General features: G+C 34.4%; 3 protein-coding genes across 3 annotated transcripts; 2 read left to right on the forward strand and 1 right to left on the reverse strand.

Annotated features, from left to right (window-relative positions):
• The first annotated feature begins 251 nt into the window (after positions 1-251).
• Positions 252-1,653, forward strand: LOC143452400 (uncharacterized). The gene is made up of 3 exons (XM_076953359.1): positions 252-648; positions 1,148-1,310; positions 1,450-1,653. Exons 1-3 carry the CDS (start codon positions 514-516, stop codon positions 1,605-1,607), a joined length of 456 nt encoding a protein of 151 aa, XP_076809474.1. The 5' UTR covers positions 252-513; the 3' UTR covers positions 1,608-1,653.
• Positions 1,654-3,917: 2,264 nt separating this feature from the next.
• LOC143452487 (uncharacterized) lies at positions 3,918-5,633 on the forward strand. Its single transcript, XM_076953485.1, has 3 exons — positions 3,918-4,179; positions 4,469-4,613; positions 4,752-5,633. The coding sequence occupies exons 1-3, from the start codon at positions 4,051-4,053 to the stop codon at positions 4,844-4,846; spliced, it is 369 nt and encodes a 122-aa protein (XP_076809600.1). The 5' UTR covers positions 3,918-4,050; the 3' UTR covers positions 4,847-5,633.
• Positions 5,546-6,651, reverse strand: LOC143451844 (uncharacterized). Its single transcript, XM_076952591.1, has 3 exons — positions 6,372-6,651; positions 5,802-5,946; positions 5,546-5,655 (listed from the first exon to the last, which is right to left on the reverse strand). Exons 1-3 carry the CDS (start codon positions 6,489-6,491, stop codon positions 5,546-5,548), a joined length of 375 nt encoding a protein of 124 aa, XP_076808706.1. The 5' UTR covers positions 6,492-6,651.
• Between the last annotated feature and the right edge of the window lie 5,868 nt (positions 6,652-12,519).

The raw sequence follows: 12,519 nt of genomic DNA on the forward strand, positions 1-12,519 counted from the left end.
ACGTTTAAGGATGACAAAGTATAAAAGCACCGAACTTTAAAAAACTAGTATCAGATCGTCTGCACAATGATTTCGTTCTAAGAATAAAATGCGATCTGAATTTACTGTATATCAGTTCAGCCCGAAACGCAACGTTTTAAGTAGACCAATCAACGTGTGACTCGTGTAATTACCCACAGCGTTGATTGCTTTCTTCATATTTTGAGCGTCTTAGTTTTGTTTAATTTGAAACTTCTTCATTTACGTGAAGTAGGAAGGAGGACGATGTTTACCTATTCGTTGCGGCGTTAGTTACAACAATTTTGACTTCTCAATTCTATGAAATTCGATCTGGTTTCTTGGCTCTCAGTTGGCAAGGTTGGATCATATGACGTCATCAATATAAAAAGTGGAAAAAATTTACGAGACATTTAAGTTTTGTTGAACAAATTTTTATTGATTTCCCCCCAAACAATTACCCCAAAAGTTTTGGGTAGAAGGAAAGACGATTAAGGTGTTCTTCAGTGCATCAAAATGAATTACAACAAATTCTGCTCTGACGTCAAAGAACATGGCGGTATTCTGGTGGAATATGTGTATATGGGCACCAAACACCGGATGTTGGGCGAGAAGAGTTCGTTTACACGAGAAGGTTTCTCAAGTTTTACGGTGAGTACTTTACATGTAGGTTTGTGCTGGAATTAATTTTGTGGGTTTCCTTTTTATAATCGTGTACATCGTAGAACATTGTATTGATCAACGGTAGCTTGTACTGATGCTGGAATTCAATGCAAACCAGTTAGCCCTGACCATCTAGGCTATTTTCTCACATAAGTTACAAAGTTTGAGTGGTGAGAAGGCAGAGATGAATTTAAACCAGTCGTTCCCTTCCAGGAGTCGTTCCCTTCCAGGAGTCGTTCCCTACTTGGACCAGTAGTTATTTAGTTCCTTATGAACAGTCTTTTTTATGTAGCAATTTTACATCCGGGGTTCTACGAGTAATTCTTACGGCCATGTCTCTAAAAGTCAAAAAATGTTAAGTATTGCTGGATGAAATTCTGGAAAACGATTTTGTTTCAAACCGAGGAAAAGTGTTTAGAAGATACTGGGATAAAAATGCTATACTTTTCTTCATCTTAATTTATTTAATCTCACTTGGTTAAACCAGACTACAGAAGTGTCAACCATCGTCAACTCGAAAGGTTCCGACTTCCAGTTTCGTGGCGAAAAATTCACAGTTCTAGAAAACATGGATGGCACGTACGATCTGGATGATATATTCACTTACGACAGTGCAACAACGTCGATTGTTTACGGATCGTATTGCAGCCGTAAGATGTCTATGTATTGCTGAATAGTAACCTTATAGATGTAGTATAGTTAGTGGTGAAACCATCGTGGCGTTGTGAATGTTTATCTGTTTAAATGCCGTTTACTGCATAATCAGATTGTCTTTATATTTCGGAGCAGATACGATCATCGCTTACAGCAGCCTTGCAAAAGCACAAAGGTTCATGTCAAGCCATCAGTGCAGAAAGGCTGTAGAGTATGGGCTGGAGCGGTTCGCCAACTTCACCAATAAACCTGGCAAGAAATCTCCTGATATTTTCAAACTTAGACGGAAATAATCGACTTGTTATGTCTGAAAATGCGCAATAAATAGCTTGAGCGTAATTTCATTTATAATTTCGACAGACTTATACACGAAGTTGCAGCGTATATTGCAAAAAACATAACAGTTTATTGATTACAGTTTAATAACAACACTTCGCATGAATTTCATTTAATTTTCACTAAACCGTATAATAGGGCAAAGCATTCAAAATAGAGAGCCCAAAATCTGCCGCCTCTAGACATGGTCCTTTAGCGTTTGCTTCACCGCATACGATCATGACAACTGCAAAAACATAAAAACAAAATAAACATTGCGTTAGTGATTGCATTTAAATGGATAAACTTTACGTACAATAACACGATGGCTTAAGTAGTTTCACTTTTAATATCTTTCACATATAGTTTGCTGTTTCATAATGCATAAACATCTTACATCTCGAGGTCTCTCCATAAGCAATTGTTCTTTCTCCACTTTGATAAACATAAATGCCATTGTAATACTCCACACAACTATATTCCTGTCCTTGAAGCCGGAAGTTAGACCCAAAAGCGCCGACAATGGCCAAAATTTCCGTCATCTGGTTAATAAAAATGAAATTAAAATTAAAGTAATTTCAAATAAAAGTAATTTACTTTTAAGTCGATTGTACTGAATTAAAACCAAGATTCAGTTCAATCGAGTTAGAAAAGTCTTTGAAATGAAAACGATAAATAGACAAAAGTATTCAGGCCGATGCATGATAAGTGAGCACTTCATGACGAGTGCACCTAACATTGTTGAAACGTCATGAATAGGGCGACGAATCAAGTTATTTGCGACAAAAGTCTCATAAACAAAAAACATTTGTTTATCCATAATTAGCACTTATTACATTACAGAACAAACTGCCAAGTTGTATATATGTGAGCCCATCAATCAGACATCAACAATATATTAATATAAGCTATACAGTACTTACCGAAAGACTTGGGAAGCCATCAAGTATTGTCATCATTCTCATAATTTGTAAGGATATAATGAATGTAAACTCTGCACAGAAGAACTTCCTTTTGCTTTTACCGAATCATAAATTTATCCCAATCCAGTTTCAAAGAGATAACTTTTCATTTACCGGCATTTTTCATTTTCTATATTTAATGGCTCGTTTTAGAGTAGCCACTGACAAGAAAATCGTGAGCTTGGTGTCACGTAAGCAGCTTAAACTGCGTGAAGCCACTCGGTTTGCAGATTTTGTTCAATCGCTTTTGAATCACTTCTGTTGTTTTATGTCTGTTGCGACGCTTTGTTTAATTTTGGGAGTAAATCCACATTTGTGTTTTGGCGCTTTATTCGTATTAGTATTACGTTGTAGCATATTAAATTGATAGAGAAAAGTTTTAATGTTTTGCAACCATGATACTTGCTTACCTACTCTCTATACCAGCGCTATTATTCTATTTTATTCTACCTTCATTACAGATATTGCAGCTTAGACGCCGCACCATACCATACTAATCTTTCTCTAAATGGCGTATATAAGGCAACCAACCCTTAAACAAACTTTTCCATAGAACATATAAATTGGAAGCAAATGAGCGATGTTTTCGTTGAACTTTGTTTCATTTCAGGTATCGTTGGCAACAACACCTGCTGAGACTTATTTTTTTGATGCTTATGCTTTTACGTATTGTCGCTGTAAAAATAAATGTGTCACTTTTGGGTATTTTACTCCACCCTGTTTACAATCTTAAGCAATATCGAACCTTCAACATATTTTTATTCCTGTTGGTTAAAGCCGAGAAAACGCAAAACCTTTGCTAATGTCGAACTTAGTCTATCGTTAAATGACTTGTAAACTAAATTGACGTCAGGTCAAATTTTAGTAAAGGTGTTAAAATTAGAAATGTTTTCACAATATGCGTAAGTGTTATAATGTGTAATTGTTAAGCAATTAAAATAATTACTGTTCCATTACACAATCATCGTGTTCTCTTTATCGCATTAATTTTATCCGCAGTTCACTTGGTTTGAGTTTAATCTTTAAATTTAGCAAAATATTAAAATCTTTAAAATCTTACAGGATTATTACCTTGGAAGTAATCTTCTCTTTTTGCAAATTTCTTCATCATGCATCTTTCATTTCCCGTCGTACGTTTTCTTACTTGCGCCAATTTTTCATCAAACTTGCATCGTTGAATTTCTTTCGGTGTGTGGTGTTTTGGGCAATCAACGTGAAACGCGGGTAATTGTTGAACCGTTAATTATTTCACTTGTACCAATCTTGTCAGTTGTTAGCTTACAGCTGGAACAGCGTATTCAGTGTGTCGCATAGGTGGTAGTTTTGAAAATCGCAGACAGATTATTTGTCAGCTTTAAGCTTTAAATTTTGTTTTAACAATTTTGTCCTGCAATGAAAATAACATTTCAGAAAATACAAATATATTCATAGACAAAATTTATTTTTCCAAAATATTGTCATGAATTTGTCTGAATTTCGACTTACATTTTTGATGGCAGGAGGATCTTCAGTCGAGTATGCTTACCTGGGGATAAGAGACAGAATGAAATGTGGAGCCTGGAACTTTGCAGATTTCCAAAGATTAACGGTAGGTATAACTCTTGTTAATAATTTTGAGAATCATCGCAGCGTTCAAACCGGCTCTTTCACCCAAAAAAGATAAATATGCTTAATTATCTTATTTTCCATATCTTCACGAAAGCATTGGCAAATAATCGTATCATTCATATTTTTCTTTTAATTTTTCAATGACGCTTCATAACAATATATTTAAACTAGGTCATGTTTGATTTGAACAAACGCGGTTTGTAACAATTGTGACGTCTTTCCTATATTAATTCGTATTTTGTAATTCCAATGAAAAAATATTTAACCAGATGGTCGAAGTGTCCACAATCACTAATTCATTTGGTTCAAACTTCGATTTTCGCGGCGAGCAGTATAAGTTCAAGGATTATAGAGATGGCGCATTCACTTACGCGAGTCAGACAAAATCGCTTGCTTATGGGGATGCCTGCGGATGTAAGATGTTTATGCATTAGCTCAACTTTTAAAATTTGAAATAAAGTTGTATATAAATGACTTTGGTGGCGTCAGTTGTAAGTTATTTGAAAGCCGACAGTAGTACAAGATTTTTTTTGTTTTCCTTCTGTTTGGCAGATGTCTTCATTGTGTTTGGGTCGGTAGGTTCACATTATCCCTGTCTAAGTGCTGTTGAGTGCGGGTTGTCGTGGATCAAGACTCAGTTCCATTGAACTTTACATATTTGAAACATCACTGTTTATAGTTTCTTTTTAAAAATTTATATACACATTTTTTAACTTACCTTTCAACCGATAATAATCAACACATCATGGTTGTTATCTATAGTGTCATAATGTCGTTAAACTACTAGTTTTGTACAGTTTTATTAACAAGTTAAATTCGAAATTTTTAATAAGTTTCTCGTAAAAGACAATCATACTTCAAAATGTAGGTTACTAAGATTATTATTAGATTTTTATAAATCAGATTGTTACTGCCCATATCTTTAACGACTTGCATCGAAATCAATTATAGTAAAACTTAAACATGCTCTATTTTATTAATGTTAATGTGCACGTTGCTGTTATTTGATTTCAAAATGATAGTAGCATTTTTGATCAGCGATTGTTCTCCTAGATGTAAGGTGTTTTTATTTTGATATTTGAATTATTTGTGTTGTTGTTTATCTACGCCGAAATTTGATAGTAAGTCACAAGCATTTTTGATGAATCTCCATTAAGCAACATTCCTTACAAAGGACATTTCATCAAGCAGCAAAAGATTTCAAGATGGTTTCAACCTTTTTAACCTTTTTAATTCAGTTTTTTGTAATTCAAATATATCCGAGTACAGCTGTGCACAATTGCGATTCCGAATATGAAAGTTATATCTACTGCATAATGTTGTTTTTCATACAAATTTAAGCGAGTTTATTGGATCATAGAAGATACATCTATGGATTCGAGGTAATCAAGCCCCCAATATGCTGCTTTGAAGCAATGACTACAACTACCAGCAGGTCCCCACGTCACTATGACATCTGCGAAAAAAAAACAGAAGTGTTACATATTGCGGCTGCCCGTTTAGTGAAAAAATTCCAACCATTGTGTTAAGTTATCTTGTGATTCCAAATCAAATCAAATTTCAAAATAAATACGTGGTTTCCTCTTTTTAAAAACATCTCACATTTCGGTCCCTTCGCGAATGCGAGCGACTTTTTTGGACTCTCGTAGGTCAAAATGTTGTCACTTTGTTCCTTAAACTCATATTCCTCGCCAATAAGCGGGAAGTTTGAACCATTCGATTTGCTTATAAGGGCGACCTCTAATGCCTAGAGCAAAAACACTTATTTAGATGTTGAAAATACAGCTAAACGTTTATGTTTAGTTGAAAGTTGATGCTTATACAGTAAATGAATTCACCGCAAATTTTCTTTCGAAATAACGAAAAGGTTGTGAATAAGATTAACTCGGGAGTTACTCTGACTTTCTAATACAATTTTACATTTATTGTTTTTACGCTGTTTAAGTTTATTTGTGTTTTAAAGGTGGTTTCTGTGTAAGTGTGAAGAATAAATGTAAATTATAGTTTGATTTAAGTCCAAAACGTGGAAAAGTTAAACAACGGTTTTAGGGCTTTACGGGTAATTTATTTATAACTTAGCATCATGAACTTTCAAACAAGGACGACACAACAGCAAACCAGTAATTATTAATAAACCGTAAACCAAGCTTATATTTAAGAAAAACTTCGTACACCAAGATAATATTCTCCTAAACTCTCTCCCCATTTCTGTTCTTCAGTTCCAAAATAAGCATAAAACACCAAAGGAGCTCCATTCTCTACGACGTGTTCGCAAAAAGCACGCCAAGACATCTTGTTGATTTGAAGAAAAGTTGATTTTCTTAAGCAGTGAGATACGATTTGTTTTTATACAGCTGCAGACTGGAATTAATCTTAAAATGTGTTGAAGGAGGATAAGCAAGTCGTCTTATTTCTATAAGCATACTACAGTGTATACCGCTACCTGTCTGACAGCAAAGCCTACAAACACACGATTCTTGAAAAATAAACTAAAACTCGTCAGTTGTTTAAAGATGGTAAACTCGATTGTAATTTTATTTCAGGCTTTAATTTACCAAATGGCAAGATCGCCTTCGAAATATTTGTGATGATATTATAAAAAAGCTTGCAAATCGAATGCTGCATAGAATACTTGTTTACGGAAATCGGCTTTACGAAATGTGAGATAAATGTTATACCGATAGCTTCCTATTTTCTGTTTTGAGTTGTGACATAGGCTAAATGTTGTGGCTGCCTATCTTGCGTTACGTGTCGCCTATGGCTGAAACATAGTTCCTACAGTGGCAGCTTTATGCTGTTGCTGTGACAATGTTTTATCTAAATCTATTCTTTCAAAGAAGCTTCAATATAATCAGTATATACAGTTGTGATGCTTGTGTAACAATTGTGAAGTTGTGAACTCAATTTGAAAAAGTTCAGCATCAAGTTAGACAAATTTGCATGCTGTCACCTTCAAAAGACAATAATTCGCTAAGGTGAACAATTAATTCTAAGATTGAGAAAAGCATACAACGACCTTTTGAGACTCATACATCATCGAGCGCAATAAACAATTCTGCTAACAAACATTGTAGTGAAGTGGTCAACCTTACAGGTTAAGGTACGATAAACAACCAATTCGTTACATATTTATAGGAAAAAAATATTTCAATAATTGACGTTAGGTTTCCATTTTTTGAAGTTTGTCTTTAGAAGTTGATGAGGTTTAGCTTTTCCTCATGAAAACAAACATCTACATTAAAACACATTTTTAAGTCATATTCACATTTGTTGCAACATTTACTGTTTATTAATTTTTGTTTGACAACTGTCTTACTTGGATCAAGTCCCTTGTATTTAATCAGAAACAAATTGAGTTAAAGCCTAAATATATACAGCATAAGCAATATTTGTGGCAGATTTCAAACCACATCAATCCATGAAGTAAATTGTCTCTGTGCGTGATGGCATTTTGATAAAGTCGGAACGTCTTGTGAACATGTGTTGAACAGAAATTGACATATTACGTATAGTTTGTCGTGCATTCAAACTGCAGCGTTGCATCCAAATTGCGGTAATATGTAAATTTAAAAACAACGTTTATTTCACAAAACTGGGGTTTGGATGAGCCCCAGTTCGTGTCGAACGTGTAGACTTTAACGAGAAAAAAAGATTTTCTAGACATCACGTGCTTGTCTGGTCAGATTTTAGTCTCCATTTTTAGCATGAAGCGATTTTGTGCAATTTAACGAATCTCCTTCACTACATTTTGCGAGATTACAGTTATATTACACCCACGCAGGTATGGATTTAAATAATTATAGGTTTAGTGGCCGTGGTAGTTTTTACCAGCAAATATCAACGTTATTTCTCTTCAGCACGTTTTAAACCTTTTCAGCTTTGTCACTTTTTCCTGTTCATTGGCACGAGTTAGTAACAACAGGCTCGATTTTTCGTCCCCACTGAGCTTTTGGCAAAAAATAAAATGATTGAATGAACACAGAATCAATCTTGGCGACGTAGCAAGAACAACGCCACGCACAAGGAAATGGCAAGATAAATGGTCAATGCGAGTGATAAAGATTATATAAAAAAGTAAGGTATCTATAAACGTGTAAAAACTATATTATTTATTTCTTATTAAAAAAGTTTAGAAGAAGGTAGATTAGTTGCGTAAAAGAGCAAAACATTATTTTTCGGTCATAGAAACATAATATCACAGTTGAAAGCTTTGTAAATTTCTCTAGCTTTGCAGCCCATGGGTTAAAGTAGTGGTGGGCAAACTTTTACTACAATGGCCCAAATTTTCATTTCATTAGTAAATGAAGGCCCAACATTACATGCGAAATATACTTAATGCAATAAATATTACTAGCTAGCTAATAATTACAACGTGCTCTTTTCTTTTTCGTAGCAGATATTATTTATTGAAGCTATTAGGATAACTTCAATTAACTCTTAATCTAGTTACGTGCTTTCCACAGGTTTTAGCAATATACGTGAACCTGCAATTAACAAACAGTTAACAAATGAAAACACACTCGCATCACTTATGTTAAGTCGTATTGCGTCCTTGAAACTAAAACGTGCATTGTTTTGTGCAAGCATGGGTTGGAATCCGACCAGCTGACTATAGCAGTCAGTTCTGACTGAATGAATGAAAATACACTACCTTAAATTTAACATCTTAATTATGAGATATAAAATTTTTTCGAGTTATTAACGATTGAAAATTTGTGTGCAGTGTCGACCACACCTAGTTAAAATAGCAATGTCGCTCACCAGGTGTAGATAAGGTTACAAAAGCTTACAAAACGAATAATCGTATCACTTGTAAGTAAAAAGATTACGCATAGGCTGCTGCAATTGATGGACAGTAGGTATGAAGTTACAATTAGAATCAAATAGAATATATGGATAAATAAAAATACAACGAATACTTCACAAACATTAAAAAGATTAAAAAGATGTAGTGTAAGAGGTTATAAGCGCAGAACAAAATAACGAGTGAGTTGGTTAATTGTACTCGATAGCAAGAGAGCTCAAATAAAGCTGGACATAGGCCTCCTAGAAATGTCTCAATACAAGCTACTAATAGTATCAAGTGTAGACAGTAATTAAGGATTATGCATGATTTTCGCCAATGAATTTGATGGTTTTGATCAAGAATATGCGATTCGAATCACTTTGGTTCATAACTTCATCGAGTTTTACAAAAAGATTGCGCAATTAAAGCTTGCCCACAAAACTTGAAAATAGTATTTTTAAAATAGTGCAGTTCATGTAAGGTTGGTTTAAATTTTAAAATTTTTACACATTCCATAAACATACGGCGTATTTACTTAATTTTATGTTTTTTAACTATGCTTATTCAGTAGTGTAATAACCTGCGTGAATATAATATAACTGTAATTTCACAAAATGTAGTGAAGGAGATTCGTTAGATTGCACAAAATCGCTTCATGCTAAAAATGGAGACTGAAATCTGACCAGACAAGCACGTGATGTCTAGAAAATCTTTTTTTCTCGTTAAAGTCTACACGTTCGACACGAACTGGGGCTCATCCAAACCCCAGTTTTGTGAAATAAACGTTGTTTTTAAATTTACATATTACCGCAATTTGGATGCAACGCTGCAGTTTGAATGCACGACAAACTATACGTAACATATCAATTTCCGTTCAACACATGTTCACAACTCGTTCCGACTTTATCAAAATGCCATCACGCACAGAGACAATTTACTTCATGGATTGATGTGGTTTGAATTGTGCCAAAGATATTGCTTATACTGTATATATTTAGGCTTTAACTCAATTTGTTTCTGAGTAAATTCAAGGGACTTGATCCGAGTAAGCAGTGGTAAAACAAAATTAATAAACAGTAAATGTTGTAAAAAATGTAAAGATGACTTAAAAATGCATTTTAATGTAGATGTTTGTTTTCATAAGGAAAAGCTAAACCTCATCAACTTCTAAAGACAAACTTCAAAAAATGGAAACCTAACGTCAATTATTGAAATAATTTTTGTTCTTTAAATATTTCAAACGCGATCTTTCCATTTGGTAAATTAAAGCCTGAAATAAAATTACAATCGAGTTTACCATCTTTAAACAACTGACGAGTTTTAGTTTATTTTTCAAGAATCGTGTGTTTGTAGGCTTTGCTGTCAGACAGGTAGCGGTATACACTGTAGTATGCTTATAGAAATAAGACGACTTGCTTATCCTCCTTCAACACATTTTAAGATTAATTCCAGTCTGCAACTGTATAAAAACAAATCGTATCTCACTGCTTAAGAAAATCAACTTTTCTTCAAATCAACAAGATGTCTTGGCGTGCTTTTTGCGAACACGTCGTAGAGAATGGAGCTCCTTTGGTGTTTTATGCTTATTTTGGAACTGAAGAACAGAAATGGGGAGAGAGTTTAGGAGAATATTATCTTGGTGTACGAAGTTTTTCTTAAATATAAGCTTGGTTTACGGTTTATTAATAATTACTGGTTTGCTGTTGTGTCGTCCTTGTTTGAAAGTTCATGATGCTAAGTTATAAATAAATTACCCGTAAAGCCCTAAAACCGTTGTTTAACTTTTCCACGTTTTGGACTTAAATCAAACTATAAGTTACATTTATTCTTCATACTTACACAGAAACCACCTTTAAAACGCAAAAATAATAAATGTAAAATTGCATTAGAAAGTCGGAGATAACTCTGACTTGTAAGATAAGTAAGATAACAGAACTTATCTTATTTAAAACTATTTCGTTATTCCGATCGAAAATACGCGGTGAATTCATTTTTAAGCAACAACTTTCAACTAACCATAAACGTTTAGCTGTATCTTTAAAATTTAAATGCGTTCTTTTGCTCTAAGCCTTAGAGGTCGCCCTTATAAGCAAATCGAATGGTTCAAACTTCCCGCTTATTGGCGAGGAATATGAGTTTAAGGAACAAAGTGACAACATTTTGACCTACGAGAGTCCGAAGAAGTCGCTCGCATTCGCGAAGGGACCGAAATGTGAGATGTTTTTAAAAAGAGGAAACCACGTATTTATTTTGAAATTTGATTTGATTTGGAATCACAAGATAACTTAACACAATGGTTGGAAATTTTTCATTAAACGGGCAGCCGCAATATGTAACACTTCTGTTTTTTTTCGCAGATGTCATAGTGACGTGGGGACCTGCCGGTAGTTGTAGTCATTGCTTCAAAGCAGCATATTGGGGGCTTGATTATCTCGAATCCATAGATGTATCTTCTATGATCCAATAAACTCGCTTAAATTTGTATGAAAAACAACATTATGCAGTAGATATAACTTTCATATTCGGAATCGCAATTGTGCACAGCTGTACTCGGATATATTTGAATTACAGAAAACTGAATTAAAAAGGTTAAAAGGTTGAAATCACTTTCGCTGTTTGATGAAATGTCCTTTGTAAGGAATGTTGCTTAATGAAGATTCAGCAAAATTGCTTGTGTCTTACTTTCAACTTTCGGCGTAGATAAAAAAAAACACAAATAATTCAAGAATCCAAATAGAAACACCTAAGATCTAGGAGAACAATCGCTGATTAAATATGCTACAAGCATTTTGAAATGAAATAAAAGCAACGTATACATTAATATTATTAAAATAAAGCAAGTATAAGTTTAACTATAATTCATTTTTGAGAGGAACAAATTGACAAATTTTTCATATTTTTGTTTCAAAGCCATGTTGCCACTAATCCAGAATTGTACTACTGTATAGGGGATTTATTTTGAACCGAGGCTTCTGGCAATTTCGTCCACAATCTTCCAGTTATCTCGTAATCAGAAAGCGGGTGTCGGCAACAAAAATTGAACATAACGCGATGCGATCTTTTGTTTCAAAGCAACGTTGGTGCTTTTCCGGGAGCCCACAAGATAAGATCGACTAAATTTGATGATATATTCTGGTTCGCACCTTTTCGCGGTTTCGTTGACAATCGTCGTCCGATTGTGTCGCAATTAGAATGCGACGGTGGGCGACAAACTTAGCACCTTGCGCAGCGCGATTTGTTTGTAAAGCAAGCAAGTTATCAGGTGTGAGTTGGAAAAGAAAAAAGCAAACGCCCATTTAATTGGACAACACACAACCAGCGTCATACTCAAGTTTAGCGACGTCAGAGAGCTGATGACGAAATTATGTTGCAAGGGTGTATTCAAGTTGACAATGAGACCTCATGAATAGTCAACCAGTTGTCAGCGAAAGAATGGATAGTTCTTGAATCATAGAGAAAGATTTTTGTGGTACAGTACAGTATGTTACAAAACTTTATTGATTACTGTACTTGATGTAATTAGGGTAGCTCACA

The sequence above is a fragment of the Clavelina lepadiformis genome, chromosome 4 (genome assembly GCF_947623445.1).
Source record: "Clavelina lepadiformis chromosome 4, kaClaLepa1.1, whole genome shotgun sequence".
NCBI classification, from domain to species: Eukaryota; Metazoa; Chordata; class Ascidiacea; order Aplousobranchia; family Clavelinidae; genus Clavelina; species Clavelina lepadiformis.

Coding starts and splice junctions, on each gene's coding strand:
- LOC143452400 (XM_076953359.1), top strand. CDS start 514: ATGAATTACAACAAATTCTGCTCTGACGTCAAAGAACATGGCGGTATT. Junction 649..1,147: donor AAGGTTTCTCAAGTTTTACG/GTGAGTACTTTA, acceptor TGGTTAAACCAG/ACTACAGAAGTGTCAACCAT. Junction 1,311..1,449: donor TTACGGATCGTATTGCAGCC/GTAAGATGTCTA, acceptor ATTTCGGAGCAG/ATACGATCATCGCTTACAGC.
- LOC143451844 (XM_076952591.1), bottom strand. CDS start 6,491: ATGTCTTGGCGTGCTTTTTGCGAACACGTCGTAGAGAATGGAGCTCCT. Junction 5,947..6,371: donor TAGGAGAATATTATCTTGGT/GTACGAAGTTTT, acceptor TTTTTGCTCTAG/GCATTAGAGGTCGCCCTTAT. Junction 5,656..5,801: donor ATTCGCGAAGGGACCGAAAT/GTGAGATGTTTT, acceptor TTTTTTTCGCAG/ATGTCATAGTGACGTGGGGA.
- LOC143452487 (XM_076953485.1), top strand. CDS start 4,051: ATGAATTTGTCTGAATTTCGACTTACATTTTTGATGGCAGGAGGATCT. Junction 4,180..4,468: donor CAGATTTCCAAAGATTAACG/GTAGGTATAACT, acceptor ATATTTAACCAG/ATGGTCGAAGTGTCCACAAT. Junction 4,614..4,751: donor TTATGGGGATGCCTGCGGAT/GTAAGATGTTTA, acceptor TCTGTTTGGCAG/ATGTCTTCATTGTGTTTGGG.